This window comes from Polyodon spathula, chromosome 2, assembly GCF_017654505.1.
Source record: "Polyodon spathula isolate WHYD16114869_AA chromosome 2, ASM1765450v1, whole genome shotgun sequence".
In the NCBI taxonomy this organism is placed as follows: Eukaryota; Metazoa; Chordata; class Actinopteri; order Acipenseriformes; family Polyodontidae; genus Polyodon; species Polyodon spathula.
This window is the reverse complement of record NC_054535.1, coordinates 90,899,931-90,918,914: the sequence shown is the minus strand read 5'-3', so window position 1 is coordinate 90,918,914 and position 18,984 is coordinate 90,899,931. Positions and strand designations below refer to the sequence as shown.

General features: G+C 37.0%; 1 protein-coding gene across 2 annotated transcripts in view; it reads right to left on the bottom strand.

Moving 5' to 3' along the window:
• The window catches only part of LOC121303537 (intraflagellar transport protein 74 homolog), a 41,747-nt gene extending 22,763 nt beyond the window's left edge, over positions 1-18,984 (bottom strand). For both annotated transcript variants that reach the window (XM_041234297.1, XM_041234303.1), the window contains exons 1-10: positions 18,898-18,984; positions 17,815-17,949; positions 17,323-17,458; positions 17,174-17,222; positions 16,971-17,069; positions 16,716-16,776; positions 10,994-11,053; positions 10,549-10,610; positions 1,934-2,072; positions 1,499-1,561 (exon numbers count right to left, since the gene is read on the bottom strand). In XM_041234297.1, the coding sequence (XP_041090231.1) occupies positions 1,499-1,561; positions 1,934-2,072; positions 10,549-10,610; positions 10,994-11,053; positions 16,716-16,776; positions 16,971-17,069; positions 17,174-17,222; positions 17,323-17,458; positions 17,815-17,937 (792 nt within the window). In that variant the 5' untranslated portion in view covers positions 17,938-17,949; positions 18,898-18,984. The remainder of the gene's footprint in view (positions 1-1,498; positions 1,562-1,933; positions 2,073-10,548; positions 10,611-10,993; positions 11,054-16,715; positions 16,777-16,970; positions 17,070-17,173; positions 17,223-17,322; positions 17,459-17,814; positions 17,950-18,897) is intronic.

Below are 18,984 nucleotides of genomic sequence, written 5' to 3'. Positions count from 1 at the left end.
AGTATAGTAGGTACACAAACTGAATTCATCCAAATGACTAGGGAAATACATTTTCAGTGCAGCTGGTATAGTACACGCTTTTCTCGGGTCAGAATATTCAATATATTTCTGAACTGCCATTTTTTAGAATATAAAATGATTGCAGATTAGGAGTCTATCTGTTTATGTCCAGCTCTAACAGGCTTCTAGTAAGCATGATGCCTGCTGAAAAGTCGGAGCATCAACTGTGAATTGAACTTAAAATGAATACGTGCAAGTGCCAGCTTTTTCAATTTGACTTGCTGTATTTGTATTCAAAGATCAGTTCACAACTACTGGACAGGAAATACTAAACAAAGACTCCAAATGGTCCAAATGTATTTCAATAGCCACCACAACCAGCCAATCAATGCTTTTCACAGACAAAAGTAACCGGCCTGTCAGCATGACTGGAGCTCAGACAGCATCTTTCAAAAATAACAAACCGAGACACGGACAATTCAGAAATATTGCTCTACTCAGATATCTTGCACTGTCCAGATAAACTATAACCAGAACGTTTTGTGTTTTTTCCCCCCATTTACGTATGTGATCCTTTATGAGCATGAGACTATTTTCATTCCTTATCTAATAATGTGACAGGAAAATCATTTAACGTACATTGAATGAAAACTACAGTCATGGTTTAAATATTAAATATGTTTCAGTCAAGCATTAAGCCATTGCAAACATTTGTCTCAGACTATGCACACTAGAGAGTTTTATTTCTGCAATTGCTTGTCGTTTTCTTTATTACCATATTATGGTATCATTGGATAAGTGATGCTACCTTAGACACACCCGCAAGAGCACCGCATACTTGAATACCACACAGTCAGGTGAAAAATCAAACCAAATTTAGAAAGGTGAACAGATAATGCAAATCTGTGCATTACTGCACAAACTTAAGAGTAATCAAGTTACAGGAGGCAATCTCTACATGTTGTTTTCTAACAGCCCGATGCCACATGAGGAAAATAGGCTATAAGACTGTATGTTTACAATGCAACTGTATTAAACCAAATAGAGAAAAGGCAATATTATTAGTATTTACGTATTAAAAATGTTTGTGTTAAAACAGGTCCATCCACAGAAGGGGATAAAAAATACTGTCAAGGTGTAACTTTTTAATTACATTACAATTTTGTTTAACTTGTTTTACCCTCTGGTTGTTAATTAACATTATGAAGTCATACTGCTGATTGGTTTGACAACATGTGACTAGCTTATTGTCCTTATCGTAAACCCAGCAAACCCTACCTTAAACCCACTAAACCCTGTGTAATGGGTAATTTAGGAGAGGCGCATAGCTATTTTAAATGCTAAGAAATAAATATTTTTGGAAGGTTCAGCCCTTCGCACCACAAATATGCCCCCCCCCCCCCAAACATAATTCACATACAACCTGCAGTAGCTTTGCTCAGGGTTAAATAAGCATTTAGAGGATTAAGGAGGCATTCAATAAATACATTAAACTCACAGCCTCTAAAGTTTCCTTCCTTGCATTGAGTGTATCAAGCTCCTGCTGAAGAGAATCCATCACCTGTAAAATAAGTATTGCATGTAACTAAAGCAACATGATTAAATTAAAATAGAGAATTAATCTGGGTTAGTCAAATCATTGTTATACTGTATTTACACTATTTATTTTTTCAATTAATTTCCAAGAACATGGCATGTTACGCTACCACAAAGCCCAATTTCTTACGTGCCACGAAGCCGCAGTATTTGTGATCTATAGCATGTACTTGAAAAATCGATCAATCTTAAAAACACACACACACAAGCAAAGAACAAAACATTTTCATCACAATTAAAAGGGGGGCATTTATAAAGTTGTTCATGTTAATAAGTCTAATATATACATTATATATATATATGTTTTTTAAAATAATAACAATAAAAAATATCAGACCTGCAGTAGCTGTTCGTTGTTGGTCTTCATATGAACATATTTAGCCTGTTTATCAGGAGACATTTTTTTTATAATGCCGTCTGCTGTTTGTTTCTCCCGTTCAATTTCCTCCTCTATGGCTCGGATCATCTCTTCCTTTCTGAAATCAAAGAACCAAAGAGAGTAAGGTAACATAATTCAGGTTTTGTGTTACATAACAAGGCGAGTTAAACTTGTGATTCCATCTAGCTTGTCTATCTCAGTGAAAGCATGACAATGTCACATACAGATCTAAAATGTTTTTGGAAATACAGGGGTTTTTTTTGTATACAGTTTTTATTAGGATCTTTTATAACTAGCAGTCAAAATATGTAAATAAATAAATAAATAAATAAATATATATATATATATATATATATATATATATATATATATATATATATACATACATATACACACACACACACACACACACACACACACACACAAATTTCCAGTGAGGGGGATAAAATAGACAAACAACAAAACATTGAAAGCCTTGATACATTTGTAGTACACAATTTACACAGTTAAGAGAATCAATAAGTTACTTATTTATACTGAATCAACTGCTAAAATGCTTATACTGAATCAATCTTTAGGAATCACACATTTGCCATATGGATATGGTCATACTTGCCCCATTTGGAAACAGTTCAGCGGGATGCTGATCATATATATCATCACATAAGAGACATATCCCCCAACTCAACACCACACGACCGCCATAAAAATTGACATAATAAAATGTTCTACCTTTGTTTAAGTTAGCGATCAGCAGATGTGTCAGCCGCACGAAGAGCAAAGCGTGTGGTTTTCACTAACTCTACTGTGCAGAATAAATGCATTTCTTCCTATGCATCGGGACGTGTGACATTTGCCAGGAAATCGGGACTGGCCCAACCATATAGGGACCATTGACTGTATCACAGCTTAATCTGCAGGAGTTAACTGTATTAATCTTGGCCTTTTTTCCACTCTGCTCAGGGGATGACTCAGCAGGTAAAAGTTCCAGTCTTTGGCGCTGGGGCCGTTTAAAAAAAAAGCTACTATAGATTTTTAGTGTCCATCTTCATTTCTTTTTTCTTTAGTATAGTATGCTCTTCTGATGATAATAAAAAAATAACAGTTTGAAATACAGCAACTGAATGATTCTGATGTAGTTGATTTTCATTGGTTAATTTGCCTTGCTGAGAGCCTGATCCACTTTATATAGCCGAACTTTATAATCCGGCTCCAGTGAAACTGTACTTTTGTAGATTTTGGATATGCGTGTTTTATGATTATAGCACAGATCTACTAATACAATGTATACTTTTTGTCATGAGGAAGCAGTACTTAAACTTATTTGTAATGGCTGCAAAGGTACAGGATTAACAAATAGCAAAACTGTAGTCAATCTTTAGCTAAAATGAAACGGAAGACTTATGACTCAGAAAGAAAGGTCTATGTGAGGAACACAGCAAAGGTCAAGTTTTACAATCAAGGAAGAAGCAAAGCAGCAACTACATTTCTCATCTCTATTTGTTCTCAGGTAGGAGTTATTTATTTAAAAAAACAATACTCACACAGGCTTGAAACTCAAAATTAAAAACTGTACATGAAACAATACAAGATATTGTGTCTTGTATTGTTTCATGTACAATCACGTGAATACTGAACTTCCATTTCATGGTTCTTGAAAATCTTAAAAGGTGCAGGTTCAGGATAATAGCCTATTATAATTATTCATCTCATAATGCCTCTAGCCAGCCTAAACAGGAGTTATCTTGTTTTAGAATCCATAGCCAAGTAACTTATTCCGGATTACCTACGATTGAACCAAGATTCTAAAGTGCACTCATATATTTGTATTACAATTAGAATAATTGCTTTGAACGCAAGTACTAGTAATTGGAATAAAACAAAACAAAACAAAACAATTGTATTTAATCCACATACGGTTTTTAGGAGCTTCAAATATAATTGTATATTATTATTGTTATTATTATTATTATTATATTATTATTATTATTATTATTATTATTATTTTGTTTAAAAACACTAAGTTTTTGGTTTCACAAACATGTATGTTCTGCCCATTGACACTGTTGACAAATCAATTCATCCTTTACTGTACCTGTTTTTTTTTTTTTTTTTTTTAAGGAATTTGGTCAGTTATTAACAAGCTTGTTTTCTTTCAGACAAAAACTGTTCTTACAAAAATAATAGCATTTGGTGTTTCATTCCTGCATTCTCAGATAATGGGCTATGTGGATGATTAGACATTTAATAGAGAAAAGTGTAAGGTACTGCACACAGGCAATACAAATGTGCATTATAAATATCATATGGGAGATACTGAAATTAAAGAAGGAATCTATGAAAAAGACCTAGGAGTTTTGGTTGAAATCTCTTCATCTAGACAATGTGGGGAAGCTATAAAAAAGGCTAACAAGATGCTTGGATATATTGTGAAAAGTGTTGAATTTAAATCAAGGAAAGTAATGTTAAAACTGTACAATGCATTAGTAAGACCTCATCTTGAATAATGTGTTCAGTTCTGGTCACCTCGCTACAAAAATTATATTGCTGCTCTAGAAAGAGTGCAAAGAAGAGCGACCAGAATGGCCTCCTCTCGTTTGTAAACTTTCTTATGTTCTTAAATGTCTTAGGTCTGGTAGAAGCTTAGAGATCAGCAAGAGCAGGAAAATGACTTTGAAGCAACACCATTCCCTGTTAGTTATACTTGATACATGCCAACCAACATAAACATATCATTTCTACATCTAAATCGAATGTGTTTTTATTAGCAAATCTAATGATGATGGCTGCTTTCTACCTACTGCTAGTATGGACGGCATCCTTTTTTCTGGCTTCTGGATTTGCAAATGGTGAAGTAAGTCTGTGCCTTCATTAAAATATACTGTAAGTGCAAATAAGTCATTTTTTGGCTGGCATGAAATTAAATCTCTGGAAACCTATCCTGGCTTTAACTTCAGTTCTATTGAAAAAGGAAAAGGAATAACATTGAACTTAAATTTTACCAAATTACCTAATTTATTTATTTAACCAGACAGAACCCTTGAGATACACACCCTATTTACATGGGGGTCCTGGCAGGACAAGGCGACAAGAAATGACATTATAAAATCAATGGCAAGAATATACAAATCAATTTAAACATGTCCTCCACAAATCAGTTTTGTTATTTTGTGTAATAGTGTCTGGTAGAACAGGACAATCTTTGTTCAAGTACAATGCTATTGAACAGAGCTGTAGACAATCATCCAATACTTATTTTATAAGAAGGTCATTTTGTCAACTACCTATTAAATTGTGGGACAGAAAACAGCCTTATTTTTGCTGTTTAGGCTATTTGCACAAACTATATATAATGGATTTGTTACTCCACTGTTCTATTTATGTTTTTTATTTTTCAGATACGTGACTACAGTAACAGGAATCTCACTGCTATCCCGCTTGATTTACCCCTTAATACTACAAAGTTAATTTTAAGCTACAACAATATAGATATACAACCCAAAAGCATTGGAGATCTTAATAAATATACCAATTTGTCTGAACTCTATCTTAACCACAACAACATCTCAGATTTACCTGGGCACATGTTTCATAACCTCTCCAAACTGAAAGTACTTGATATTGCAAACAATATCATTAGCAGAATTGAGCCAAAAGCTTTCAAAGGCCTGGGAAGCTTGCAAGACCTTTACCTCTGCCACAACCAAATAAAATCTTTACATCCAGAGGTTTTTGCAAACTTATCCAGTCTGAAGAATTTAACGCTGTGTGGGAACAAACTCCAAACTCTTAAAGAAGGAACATTAAACCTCTTTCGTCTAAAAAGCATAAACTTACAGGACAATCCCTGGAACTGTACCTGTAAACTACTGTCACTGCAAAGAAGGGTTAAGGACACAAATGTAACACTAGGTAAGAGTCTGTTTTTCACTTTGGCCTATTCTGACCAGATCTGTTCTAGTGCTAACATCATGATTCTGAATAATAAGATGTTTATCTTTGGAAATTATTGTTATTTTTGTATTTTTTCCATTTTTGTTTTGACGTTATTATAATATTTGAATGCCATTTAATTGCCTTTTTCCATTTCCCTTACTGCTCATAAAGTAATAATGGATTTGTTCTAGGTTCTGTTGCTTCAATATTTAGTTTTTTCTTTAAATCTGCCTCTACCTGGCTTTTTCTGAGTTCAAGTATGCCTAGTATATAAGCTTGGCCAAATGTAGTTACACAGAGGCATACAATTATACCCAACACTGCCATCTATTGGCACAAATAATTGCTGATTATTCAGCAAACATATTTTAAAAGGATCTGAATAATCTGATTAACATTACATATTCTGAAACAAAAGGTATCACATGTTGCTCTTATGCCTTCTCCCGTCCTACAGTTCTATATCTACAATATCTTGAGTATATAATATGCGTTCAGATCTAGCCATCTTTGAGGGTTTAAACCCAGTTCCTAATCCTATTATTGTTGTCTTTTTCAGCAAACTACAACAAAACTACATGTGACAGCCCAACTGAACTTAAAGGCCAGTGTATCCTAACAGTGCTGATCAATGGCACTCAGTGCTCTGCTGGGTCTACCACAACAAAAGCACCACAATTCTCAACTATACAATCGAAAGGTAGCACCGCTAGAGCTAGGTCATCAGTTACCAAAGGAACCAAGGCAAAAGAACAAGGTATTGTAATAAAAAATATCAATATTCATGTGTGCAAAATCACATAACCTTTTTATTATTATTATTTTTTTTTTTTTTTTGACTGTAGACCATGGCTAATGCAATGTTGGTGGCTCAGCACGGAGCACTCTAACCTTGTTAAGTTAGAGCTTAACAAATACCCCAGCATAATGTTGAGGGGCACTGTGCTACAGGAGGTGCAGTTATTTAAACTAAGGTCATGTGTGCTGTGTTGATATTGAGATATCATTACCTTTTGAAGAAGAGCAGGGGTGTTAACCCCACTGTTACGGATACATTCTAATACAGGTCAGTAAGTCACAGTTGATCTCTCTTGCCTCAAAATACTTTACTTTTTTAAAATGAGACTGCAAATTTCTTATGTACTGAAATGATTACACCATGAGTTAATTGAACAAATACATTTCAGCAGATGAAAAGAATTTCAGATTTTAATACAGGGGAAACCTTAACAACATAAAAGGTTAAATGTTCAACTTTTAAATAATAATAATAATAATAATAATAATAATAATAATAATAATAATAATAATAATAAGCTCTGTGAGAAGACTCTCTTATTCCAGGACAGGTTGAACTGTAACTACTTAACACAGAATGAAAACATAATGTGTGTGAAAACATGGACTGCGATTTTTGACAAAATATATCAGTAGTAACTGGTGAGAGGGAAAGCACATGCTGTATGTGGCCTTAGAAATTAATGAGACAAAAGAGGATTTCCGGAATGTCCGATGCTTACTTTGAAAGATTAACATAGCACTGTATCTCGCATCAGCCCTAATGTTTCAACACTGTGGTGTTAGTCGAGTGGTCTTCGGTGTTGTTATGCAAGTAAGCAGGCTAAGGCAGGAGAATTCGGTTTCAGACACAATCATTTTAAAACAGAACAGGTAAACTATTTACATGAAGATGAACTATTTACAGGTAAAATAAATAAAAAAAAATAATAATGCCTGAATGCAGATATCAACGCTTTCTTTAGGCAGACAGAGCACCACAGCTACCCCTAGCTTATTCTCCATCTCAGAAACCAAATGAGCAAACTGAAATGCCTCCATTTATACCTATCAAGGTAACCCCACCTCGTGGCCAACTCAGGTGTATGGGTGAACCTTTAAAATCCAAGTATTTAATAATCTTAATACAATTCAAATAATTAAATAAATACCTTTACATTTCTATAATTAGCATGGTGTGTGTGTGTATATGGTGCCTTGCAATAGCATTCAGACCCTTCCTATGGTGTCCCATTTTGTGAAATTACAAAATGATGCATACACATTTTTTTAAACTTAATATTTTATTCAAAACTTGAATGCTAAAACTGAAGACTTCTAAGGGTAAGATACGTTACAGTAAATGTCAGCAAAAACTAAAGAGAAAAAAAATGAAATATGTTAATTGCATAAGTATTCAAACCCGTCAACTCAATATTTGGTGGAAGCACTTTTGGCAGCAATTACAGTCACAAGTCTTTTTGGGTAAGTCTCTACCAACTATGCACACCGGCTTGGTACAATTTGTGCCCATTCTTCTTGGGAGATTTGCTCAAGCTCTCTCAAGTTGCTTGGGGATCGCTTACAGACAGCAGTTTTCAAGTCCTTCTACAGATTCTCAAGTCAGGACTTTGACTGGGCCACTCAAGGGCATTCACTTTCTTATTCTTAAGCCACTCCAGTGTCGCTTTGGCTGTGTGCTTGGGGTCATTGTCCTGCTGAAAGGTGAACCTCCATCCCAGTCTTAGGTCTTTTGCAGACTAAAGCAGGTTTTCCTGAAGGATTTGCCTGTATTTAGCTCCATCCATTTTGCCCTCTACCCTGACAAGCTTCCCAGTCCCTGCTGATGAAAAGCATCCCCATAGCATGATGCTGCCACCACTGTGCTTCACAGTAGGGATGGTGTTACCTGGGTGATGTGCTATGTTGGGTTTGCACCAGACATAACGTTTTGCATTTAGGCCAGTTAGTTCAATTTTGGTTTCATCAGACCACAGAATCTTTTGCCACATCTTTTCAGTCTCCCACATGCATTCTTGCAAATTCCAAGCAGGATTCTACATGGCCCTTTTCAGAAATGGCTTCCTTCTTGCCACTCTTCCATACAGGCCAGATTTGTGGAGTACCTCAGCTATTGTTGACACATGGACAGTTTCTCCCATTTCAGCCATGGAACGCTGTAGGTCTTTCAGAGTTGTCACTGACCTCTTTGTAGCTTCTCTGACCAATGCCCTTCTTACCTGGCTGCTCAGTTTGGGAGGACAGCCTGCTCTAAGTATACTCTGGGTGGTCCTGTATACCTTCCACTTTTTAATGATCGACTTGACTGTGCTCCAAGGGATATTCAATGCCTTTGAAATCTTTTTATACCCCTCCCCTGATCTGTGCCTTTCCACAACTTTATGCCGGAGTTGTTTTGAAAGCTCCTTGGTCTTCAAGGTAGTATCTTTGCTTTGAATGCACTACCCAACTGTGGGACCTTACAGAGACCGGTGTATTTAATCTAAAACCACTTTTACTGCACATGGACTCCATTTAACTTATTGTGTGAATTCTGAGTAAAGTGGAAGACAGAAGCAGGAAAACAAATGATACATTTTAGATATATGTACCATTCCTAAAATGAACACTTAGTATGAAGTACAGGGGGGACAATTACAACCCACCACAAGACATACAGTTCATGGAGACATTTGCTTTCACACAAATTGTTCTTGCCTGTGTCGGTTTGTGGCCGTTGTTTCTATAGCTGCTTTTAGTAAAACTAATTTCCCTTTGGTCACAAATAAAGTTTGTTTTGTAAACAGTTACAAAGTTTGTTTCTTCTTCTTCCATCTAATTTTTTTAGATTTAGTTTCTCCAAACCAAGATTCCCAGCCTATTGGCAGCAGCTGGCATTTTCTACTGGGAGTGATAGTGGCTGTCCTCAGCACATCCATGCTCATTGTCTGCGCTGTGAAATGTCCAACACGTTATAAGATGTTCTTCAGCTACCAGCACCAGCGGCTACAGGAAGAAGATCTAGATACCTTAGAAAGCATGGGCAAATTCACAGACGATGAAGATGGTTTTATTGAGGACAGATATATTGATGCAGTGGAATGCAATGACAGCGGAGACAACTGAATAGTACTTGATAATCCCACGCAACAGGAAAGACACATGAGGTTCTTGATAAGTAAAGACGTACATGTTTTTACTCGATGTCCAGTCCATAAATGGCCACAACTTGGAGAATCACATAAATGTTCAACCTTAGCCTCTGTGTTTTAGAATAGAATCACTGTTTAAATCCCTGCATAAAGATCCTTGGCTTGTTACCTGGCTTGTTGTACACGTAGACAATGAAAGCTATGTAAGTCAACGCATCACAAAATACTTCAGTTTGATTCCTTGTAATAAAGTATGTACATTTTAAATATCACAATTAAAAACACACTCATTTAATATTTACTCTGACAGTTCCAAGATTTCATTTATTGGTATTTGAAATATTTAACATATTGTAGAAACATCAATTTCATGCAATGAGAAATGAAAATGTGGTGGTGTTATAATAAACTTTACAAACAAGCACAAAATCTTTAAAGCCATGTATCTGCCTTGCACTTACTTTTCATAAACAGATATTAAATTGTAATTCTTTAGACTGCCAGAATTGTCGTGGTTAAATTACTGTTTATATTACTTTCCAAGTCTAAAGAGGCTGCAAAAGCAGGAAAACTTATAACAGACATCACGAGGGATGCTATGTGTTTGTTTAACACAATTAAGTAAATCTAGAAATCAGTGTAATCATGTACTGCCTAAATTCACAGTGTTATTATTAGTATGTAAGATAATAATGCTTCAGTACTTACTCACGTCTCTCTGTAAAAATGACATCCATACTTTTGGCTTCTCTATCATTGTGTGCTCTCAGCTGAAAAATGAATACAGGTCTATATAAATAAGGCAAACTTAATTCATGTTTTTTGTTTTTTTCTAAATTGTTACTGCTTGTGTCCTGCTCAAATGAAATCAAAACATTAAGTTAGCAGTTTATTACTGGTATTACTATTACAATTGTGATTTAAGATGGTACGGTGTTTGAAAAAAAAGGTGCATTAACTGCATTAAAGACTTCAAAATGATATATACAAGAAAAAAATACGTACATTCCTTTACATCCTTGCCTTTGCAAACCCCACTTTCATGTTCAATTTAACACACACTTCCCTTGGCATGAACAAAGGAAAGGAAAATTAAGACAATTTAAGTTTCAAGTTATTATTGTATCATTTCTAATTTAAGCGATTTACTTACCATATTAACATCATTCATAACTTCCTCCATTTCTGTGTTGGTGTTCAATTTGTCTACTAGCTGAAAAAGTGCATATAGTATTAATACATTAGTGAAAAAACAAGAAAAGACTGATCCTTATACTCCTACACCACTAGATGGGGTAAGAAATTACTTTACAGAAGACCATGCTACAGAGATAAGTAGCTGGATTTTAAATATATTTCATATCTTAAATTTACACACAGGAGGTACAGTGTACGACCAAAGCAAGTTTTGTCCATCCCTCATTTCCAGAGTAACTTTTGTCAGACCAATGCCATGCCACTGTTCAATTAAATCTCCCAAAAGCTACCTGGACAGCCAAGTCTCACTCTTTTAAACTTTTCCAACACTGTAAATCTCTATGGAGGTTTACAGAAGTAAAAAAAAAAGTACGGTTCACTTTTTGAAATTATACTTTTTTTTGTTTTGTTTCAGCACAAACTAAAGCAAAAAAATAATTGTGTATTTTAATTACTATTTCACAGGGCAGAGCTATGGCCCCTGATAGTGTTTATTGACAGAGTTAGTAAACATATACACATGGAGAGAGGGGTTCCGCCTCTTCAAGGCCCAACATTTACTTGGTCGATAGACACAATAAACAGGAGGGGGGCCACCGTCTTTGAGGTGGCCCGACATACGAGAGGGGCACCGTCTCTGAGGTTACCCGACATACAAAGAGGCTCGCGAACCGGAAAGAAAACACGAATTAGTGTTGTTAACACAAAAGAGGTTCCAGCTCTTCCTGACTCAACATATACAGTAGGGGGGTTCCGTCGCTGAGGAGACCTGACAAACAGGAGGGGGGCCACCATCTTTGAGGTGACCCGACATACCAAGAGGGGTACCGTCTCTGAGGTTACCCGACATACGAAGAGGCTCACGAACTGGAAACAAAACATAAAGTTAGTATTTTTTAAAACATATAATGCGTGGTGTTCCACCTCTTCAAAGCCCAACATAATAGAAGGGGGGTTCTGTTGCTGAGGAGACCCGACAAACAGGAGAGGGGCCACCGTCTTTGAGGAGACCCGACAAACACGAGGGATGCCACCGCTCGAGGACCCTCACATAGAGGCATCAGACCTGAAAGAAGAATCCCAAAAGAAGCATACATGCAGATTTCTTTTAATTTTATTCCTTAGGGGGAAATCTTTGGTGGCTCAGGCAGAAAGGTTGTCCCCACTCCGGACATACTAGCAATGGACTGATGTGTGGAGGATATTTCAGATGATGAAGAACGAATATAAGTTTCAACTGCTGATGAAGTCCAGCGCCCCATATTTTTAATTAAATGCTGGTTAATGTTGGCTTTTGCAGCTGAAGTAGCTGCCTCTATTATAAATGAATGAGGAGTGTAGAATTGCGAAGGAAGACCTGCTCTGGACACCATGGTGGAAAGGTGTGTTGAAAACCAATGCCTTGATACAATGGACCAGCTTGCGTTGATAAACAAAGGGTCGGAGGATGAAATGGCCTTGCGTTCTGCAATGTACTTCAACATGGAAGTGAAGGGACACAGAGGAGAGTTGATCTTAGAAAGCTGAATACATTGTCCTTGCCGCAGTTGATCTGTTTTTGAAATGCGAAGAAATAAGATGAAATGAGAATCTGGGATGAGCTTGAGGTCACTGCAGCGGATACCGAGGGTAGGAAAGCTGGCAATAGAAGGAACTGTATATCAAGAACATCTCAAAAACCCAAAAATGCAGATAGGCAAGTGACTTTCATAGTTAAATTATCAAATGGAGAAAAACAGCCATGGCGCAGAATTGAAATCAAGTTACTGAGAATGTCTATAGAAATAGGCAGGCGAGCAGAAGAAGGAGCCGGACAGCACTTAGAAATTCCTCGTAAAAGGAGACAAACTGCTGGAATTGATAATAGAGTTGGGGAATTGATGGACATCAAACGAAATTGATGCTGAATTCCTGACAAATATAGTCTGATTGTAGCTGGTGCCAGATGTAGAGAGTCCTTTGCATGCACTATGAATGCCACGATCCAGTCCTGGTTGAATAGAGTAGGATTAATCCTGCTTTGTAAACAAAAAGTTACATAACATGCCCAACCTGTAGCGTACAAGGATCTGGTAGATGGGGCAAGTGCTGATGCCATGTAATCTTGAGCTGAATTAAGAAGTTTATTAATAGGTGGATTTAGTTGAAAATCAGCTGATTGAACTGTGGCGTTGCTGCTGGATATTGCAGAGCTGTGGGCAGCAAACTGTGGAATTTGGAAATTAGCCACCGCAGCAATTGCATGATAAGAGGGGAAGAGGAACGTCCTTTATTTATAATATGCACTGTAGTTGAATTATCACAGTAAAATAGTATTGATTTCTTAGACCAGAGATGACCCCATAGCTGGGCAGCTGCTACTATTGGGTATATCTCTAGCAGAGCTGTGGATTTTAGATGAGGAGATATGTTTTTGATTTCCTCAGGCCATGTACTGCAAAACCATTGACTGTTAAATAGACCTCCGAATCCCAGAGATGAGGCATCAGTAAATAAAGCCATAACGTGTGGAGCTGAAATGAAATCATCATAAAACATAGAGACCGTTCCAGTGCTGAATAAGCGCAGACCACATTTTAATGTCCTTCCTAGCTTCTGAGGAGATATTTATATAGGAGTCCAGATTTTTTGCTGTTGATGCCAGCGCTAGCAGTCAAGATATAAACGTCCTCCCCTGTGGAATGATACGTATTGCAAAGTTAAAATAACCCAGCAATGAAAGCAGTGCCCGTTTTTTTTTGTTTTACTGATCTGAAAATCCTCAATGAGCAAACGAATATGGTTAAGTTTAGACTCAGGCAGGCTGGCTTCAAACTTTTCTGTATCTAGAATGATTCCAAGGAATTCCAAAGAATGAAGGGGACTGATTGATTTCTCTTCTGAAAGTGGAACGCCAACTTCAGAAAATAAGCTTTTAAGATTGTAAATCGCTTCTGCTGGTGCATCTGAAGGAGGAGAAATTACTAAAAATCGTCCAGCAAGTGGAGCAAGAATGGGACATGATAGACATTAAGAAGAATCCAGCATAATGCTTCTGACAGGGTATCAAATATCTTCGGGCTGCTGTGGCAGCCGAAAGTCAATTGGGTGGCAAAATAAAACTTCCCTTCCCAGCGTATACCGAACAGGTGACGGAGAGACGGGTGGATTGGCATTACTTTAAATGCGTCTGATATATCTGCTTTTGCTAACCAGGAACCACAACCTGCTAATTTAATTGAATGTATTGCATCTGCAATAGTGATGTAATGCAGGGAAAATTGATCTTGGGGAATTAATGAGTTAAAGCTGCTGGTGCTTGACCCCCGTGGTGCTGATAAATCAATGATGAGACGCTTTTTTTTTTCTGACATTTTCCTCGTGGCAATGCCAATAGGATTAATTCTATATACTGGAAAAGGAGGAGCTAAAATGGACCAACTATAAATCCTTTTATAATTTCTTTTTCTATGAGAGGTTTTACTAATTGTGGTTCTTGAGTCACTGAATAAAGATTTTTGCTTTTGAACGAGGAAGAAGGAATTTGAGTCAGACCGGTTGAAAAACCTTTTTTTTTTTTTTTTTTTTTTTTGATTCGTGGATCAGGTAATTAATTAAATTACTGGTGGGATGATTCTGTAATTTACTTGATAATGCCAGGATGTTTATAGGAGTAAAGACTGTGAGCATTGGGGAAAGTCACTTGCGTTTTAAAGGGCAGATTGTATTAGTGTGAACGTCTCCGCAATTGCTGCACATGTGGATAAAACTGCATTGCCTATTCGAACAGAAGCCAGTATTGAAATTGTTGCAGATTTGTCTTCCTCCTGAAAATCTAATACTGCGCCCGTATTATTCTTTCCTTGTGGATTGATCGAGGGGAGCTGAAGAATGTATATGATTAGGTACTAAAGATCTGTATGAATTAGCAGCGAAACCGGGTGCTTTAGAAGTTGATGCCATTGCAGCTTTAGGGCAGAGGGATGTAAGTGAGCTGTTGAAGCACAGACCTCACATGAGTTAGCTCTTAGACCACCAAAAGTTCTGTTAAATAGATCTGGGTCAAGTTGTGCCTAATTGATGATGTGATTATCTGCTGCCAATATCGCTGCTGCTTTTGCAGAGAATGCTTTATGATACTCAAAAAACATAGTCCCTCCATATCTGACAGACAGCTCCACGATGTAGTATTCGTATGAGTCCAATTCAGCTCTGCGGTTAGGATATACCGAGCATAACACGTCACTGAATATGGAGAAAGCAAGGACAAATTCCCCTAATGTAAGGTTTTTAAGCAGTCTGGGATCTCTGGATTTTAGAGTTACTGCCGAATCTCCGCAATTAACTACTCTATGGTCCAAGAATTCCGAAGTCGTCATTAACGGTGAAACAAGATTAATGTCCTTACCTTCGAGAATGTTACGTCTGATTTGTGGAGATACAGTGTGACGTCTAGCTGCAGTTGGAGAGGAGGATCCGTATGTAAGGCAGTAGCGATTTTTTATTTTTTTTTTGTATATTGGAGGATCTGCTTCGCTGGCTGAAATTAGGGCTGGACCGGAAGAAGCTGTAGGTGGCGCTGCAGTATTTGATGCTGGAATTAATGACGGTGCTGTAGATTGTTTTCCCTGTTCCATATTAGACACCCTTTTATCTAGATCCAACAGTTGAAAACTGACCGAAGATAGAGTATCGGCAAAAGGCTGCATAAATGATTTTATCTCCTTAAATATTTGCGAATGTTGGATTTCAATGGCTGGCTGCTGGTTAGCGGTGCTAGTTGTGGGGGTGATTTGATCCTGAACAGATTGCCTGCTGTCTGTTTTAGGACGCTGAATGGCTGGGCGCTGCTGATTATGTTTTTTCGGAGGAAAGACTGGTTCTGCTGAGACTGAATTGCAATAGAGAATAAAAAGAGACTCTCTATCACTCCCTGCTGGAATTGCATTACCGTTTTTAAGGAGGGTTTTTATCAATTTATTCGTGGGCCAGTCCTTCCAAAACAATCGATTCGGAGGGGCGTCCTGAGGCCGAAGTTGCTTGGATCGGCGCAGATTCGATGTTTGAGTGGCAAGAACGGTAGGCAACATTTGAACTGGAACCCGGACGACAGCCTGATCGGGAGCCTGATCAGATGTAACTGAAATACCAGAAGGGGAGAAAGAACGGAGACTGGATGGACCCTGGAATGAAGCTGGAGGAGAATGATCTGGTAATGACAGAAAATCCTGGGAATCCTCTGAATCCGATGACGACTGCTGTAAGTACTCCATTATTGAGGTATACGAAAGTTGATGGGTCTTGAAATCGCTTAGGTTTATGCCAAAACGAAAAAACAGATAGGTAGAGGTGACTAATGTTTAAATAAGGTAGATTTATTTGATGACAGGAGATGATAGGTTGTTGGTGCCTAGCTCCGCCCCTTGAACCCCACCTATAGGTTAACATTTCAAACAGTTAAATGCAGCAATTTGTTAAACCACAGGTAACCAATAACATACAATTTGTATGCCTTCTTTTGATGTAGTGAAGCCAAAAAATACATCTGAAACTAAACACTGAAACGAGTTGGAGGTGTGCCATGTGTTGATGACACCATACCACCAGACAGCCAATGGTCTGCATAAATCAAGACAAATGGCACTACCACAAGCACCATATACTTTTAGCTCTAACTATGTGCTAAAGCAAATGCATACCATGTTGTAATCTGCCAGTTGTCCTTGCATTTCTTTTATTTCAACAGCCAAAGCTTCAGCTCTGAAATTAGAATAAAGGGTAATTGAAAACTGTATTATTACTGGTACTGCATAGTCTAATGTTTCTAATGAGTGTTTTATGGATAGTCTGATAACTTTACCAGCCATTTCCAAAAATCTAAAAGAATCTGGGGCTTACTTGAATCCTTACGAAAGATCAGTCTTGGAACAAGGTCCAACAGTTTCTGTACTTACCTCTTCTCATAGGACAGATAGACAGAATTCTCTTGATTGAATGTGTCTATTTCTTTTTGCAATTTGCTGACCTCTGTTGTAAGTTCATTTATCTTGCTCCTGTTAAGGGGTACAACATAATATAGCTTGTTACATCTGTAAATGTTACAAGTACAGGTTTAAAATGAACATTTACAAAACTATTCACTTTAAGCCTTGCATACCTAAGGAGTCCAAGAAAATAAGACTTGTCCATAATTTGTCTCTGTGGTCCTAAAATCAGAATAAAAAAAGCGAGTTACATTACATTTTGAAAACCAGATGGTGCAATACACCTTTAAAAGTTAAATAGTTATGTGATGAAAGAGAATACCTTTCATGCCAGTCTTCATGCCACTCAGTCCTTGCTGGGTAACGGGACGGTCTGCAACTTTGATCTGAGCAGAGAGGACCCCGGCCGTTCCCATTGATCCTCCACGAGTGCCTGGTCGACCTGTCCCAGGAGGCATCTGGAACAGTTCACACATACATTTAATCTTTAGATATTTGATCCATTGCAAAAAAAGAAACACCAAGTAAGCTGTACTGTATAAAATTCCTTGTAGTAATATTTAAATGCATCTCACAATCATTGGATTAATCAATCAGACAAATCAACAGCAGTCTTCTCATTTACATGTTTTCTCCTGAACTAAAATGGACTAACATTGATGTGTTTGTTTTTTTATTGTTAAAATGTACATACAGGATACCTAACAGTATATAGTAAGGTTAAGTATAAAGCATTACAAGAAAATTAACAAGATAAGGCATTATTTGTGACCAATTAAATAAATTGATCCTATATTAATGAACTGCAGCTTACCCCTGTTCCAACCCTAATTGCTGCTGTTGGGGGTCTGATAGCAGTAAGTGGTGGTCTTCCTACACCTTGTACCATACCACCTTTAGTCGTCGGGCGTCCTGATGGGGGTCTGTGACTTGCCATCTTTGACTAAAACTGTTTTGGACAGGCAAAATAATTGTTAGGGAATTCATACAGGGTCATGAACAATAAACAGATAGTGACAAAAACATAATGAGAAGAGAATAGAAAAGGGGACATACTCTATGCTCAAAAATACCGGGGGTCTTTAAGGAGCTAGTTATGCTATTTTTTTCCGTTCTGTAAACAAAATCTGTATAATAATAACGCAGGCATACAGTATTCATATTCCAAAGCCTTTCTTTGTGAATATGGAGCAGTTTTAAGCAGCTCTGTTTGAATTATTATTATTATTATTATTATTATTATTATTATTATTATTATTATTATTATTATTATTATTTATTATTTCGGTGTAAGAAAGAAGTTGCACCAAAGATACCCATTTCATTCAACAAGAATATGAGGATGCATTGACAGGAAGATGGTGTCTACTTTGTCTCACACATGTAATAACTTCTCACGAGGTTTGGAACCGAATAAGCCAATCCAACCTTTCATTACGTCTGCAAGTGTACGCAATATTTCTTCCTCTCTAGCTGCTTTATGAAACACTGGTTGTTGGATTAAATTTACTGAGAAATTGAACCGCCAACGATAATAAGTGCTTTTAATTTTTATATATATATATATATATATATATATATATATATATATATATATATATATATATATATACACACATATACACACACACACACTTTACTGCATATATCACAATATCTCTCGGATGTTTTGATAACTAGAATATATGACCACAGAACAATCGAGTACGACGTTACAGTTTGTCACTTGATCGTACAGCTAGCTACCTAACACATATTTAGCTAATTACCGTGTGCAAATTTGGAATATAAACAAACAGTGACAATTTTGAAGACACAATAGACTCAAATAATTATCATCGTTTGAAATGATTCGTTTTCAAATTATTTTATTTAAGTAATCGTTAGCCCAGCTTACGTCTCAGCAGATGTTGCCTTTTCTCACTGCGTGCGGACTCTTCCTTTGTAACCCAGCAACCAGAAAGTTACTATCGCGATAACTCAA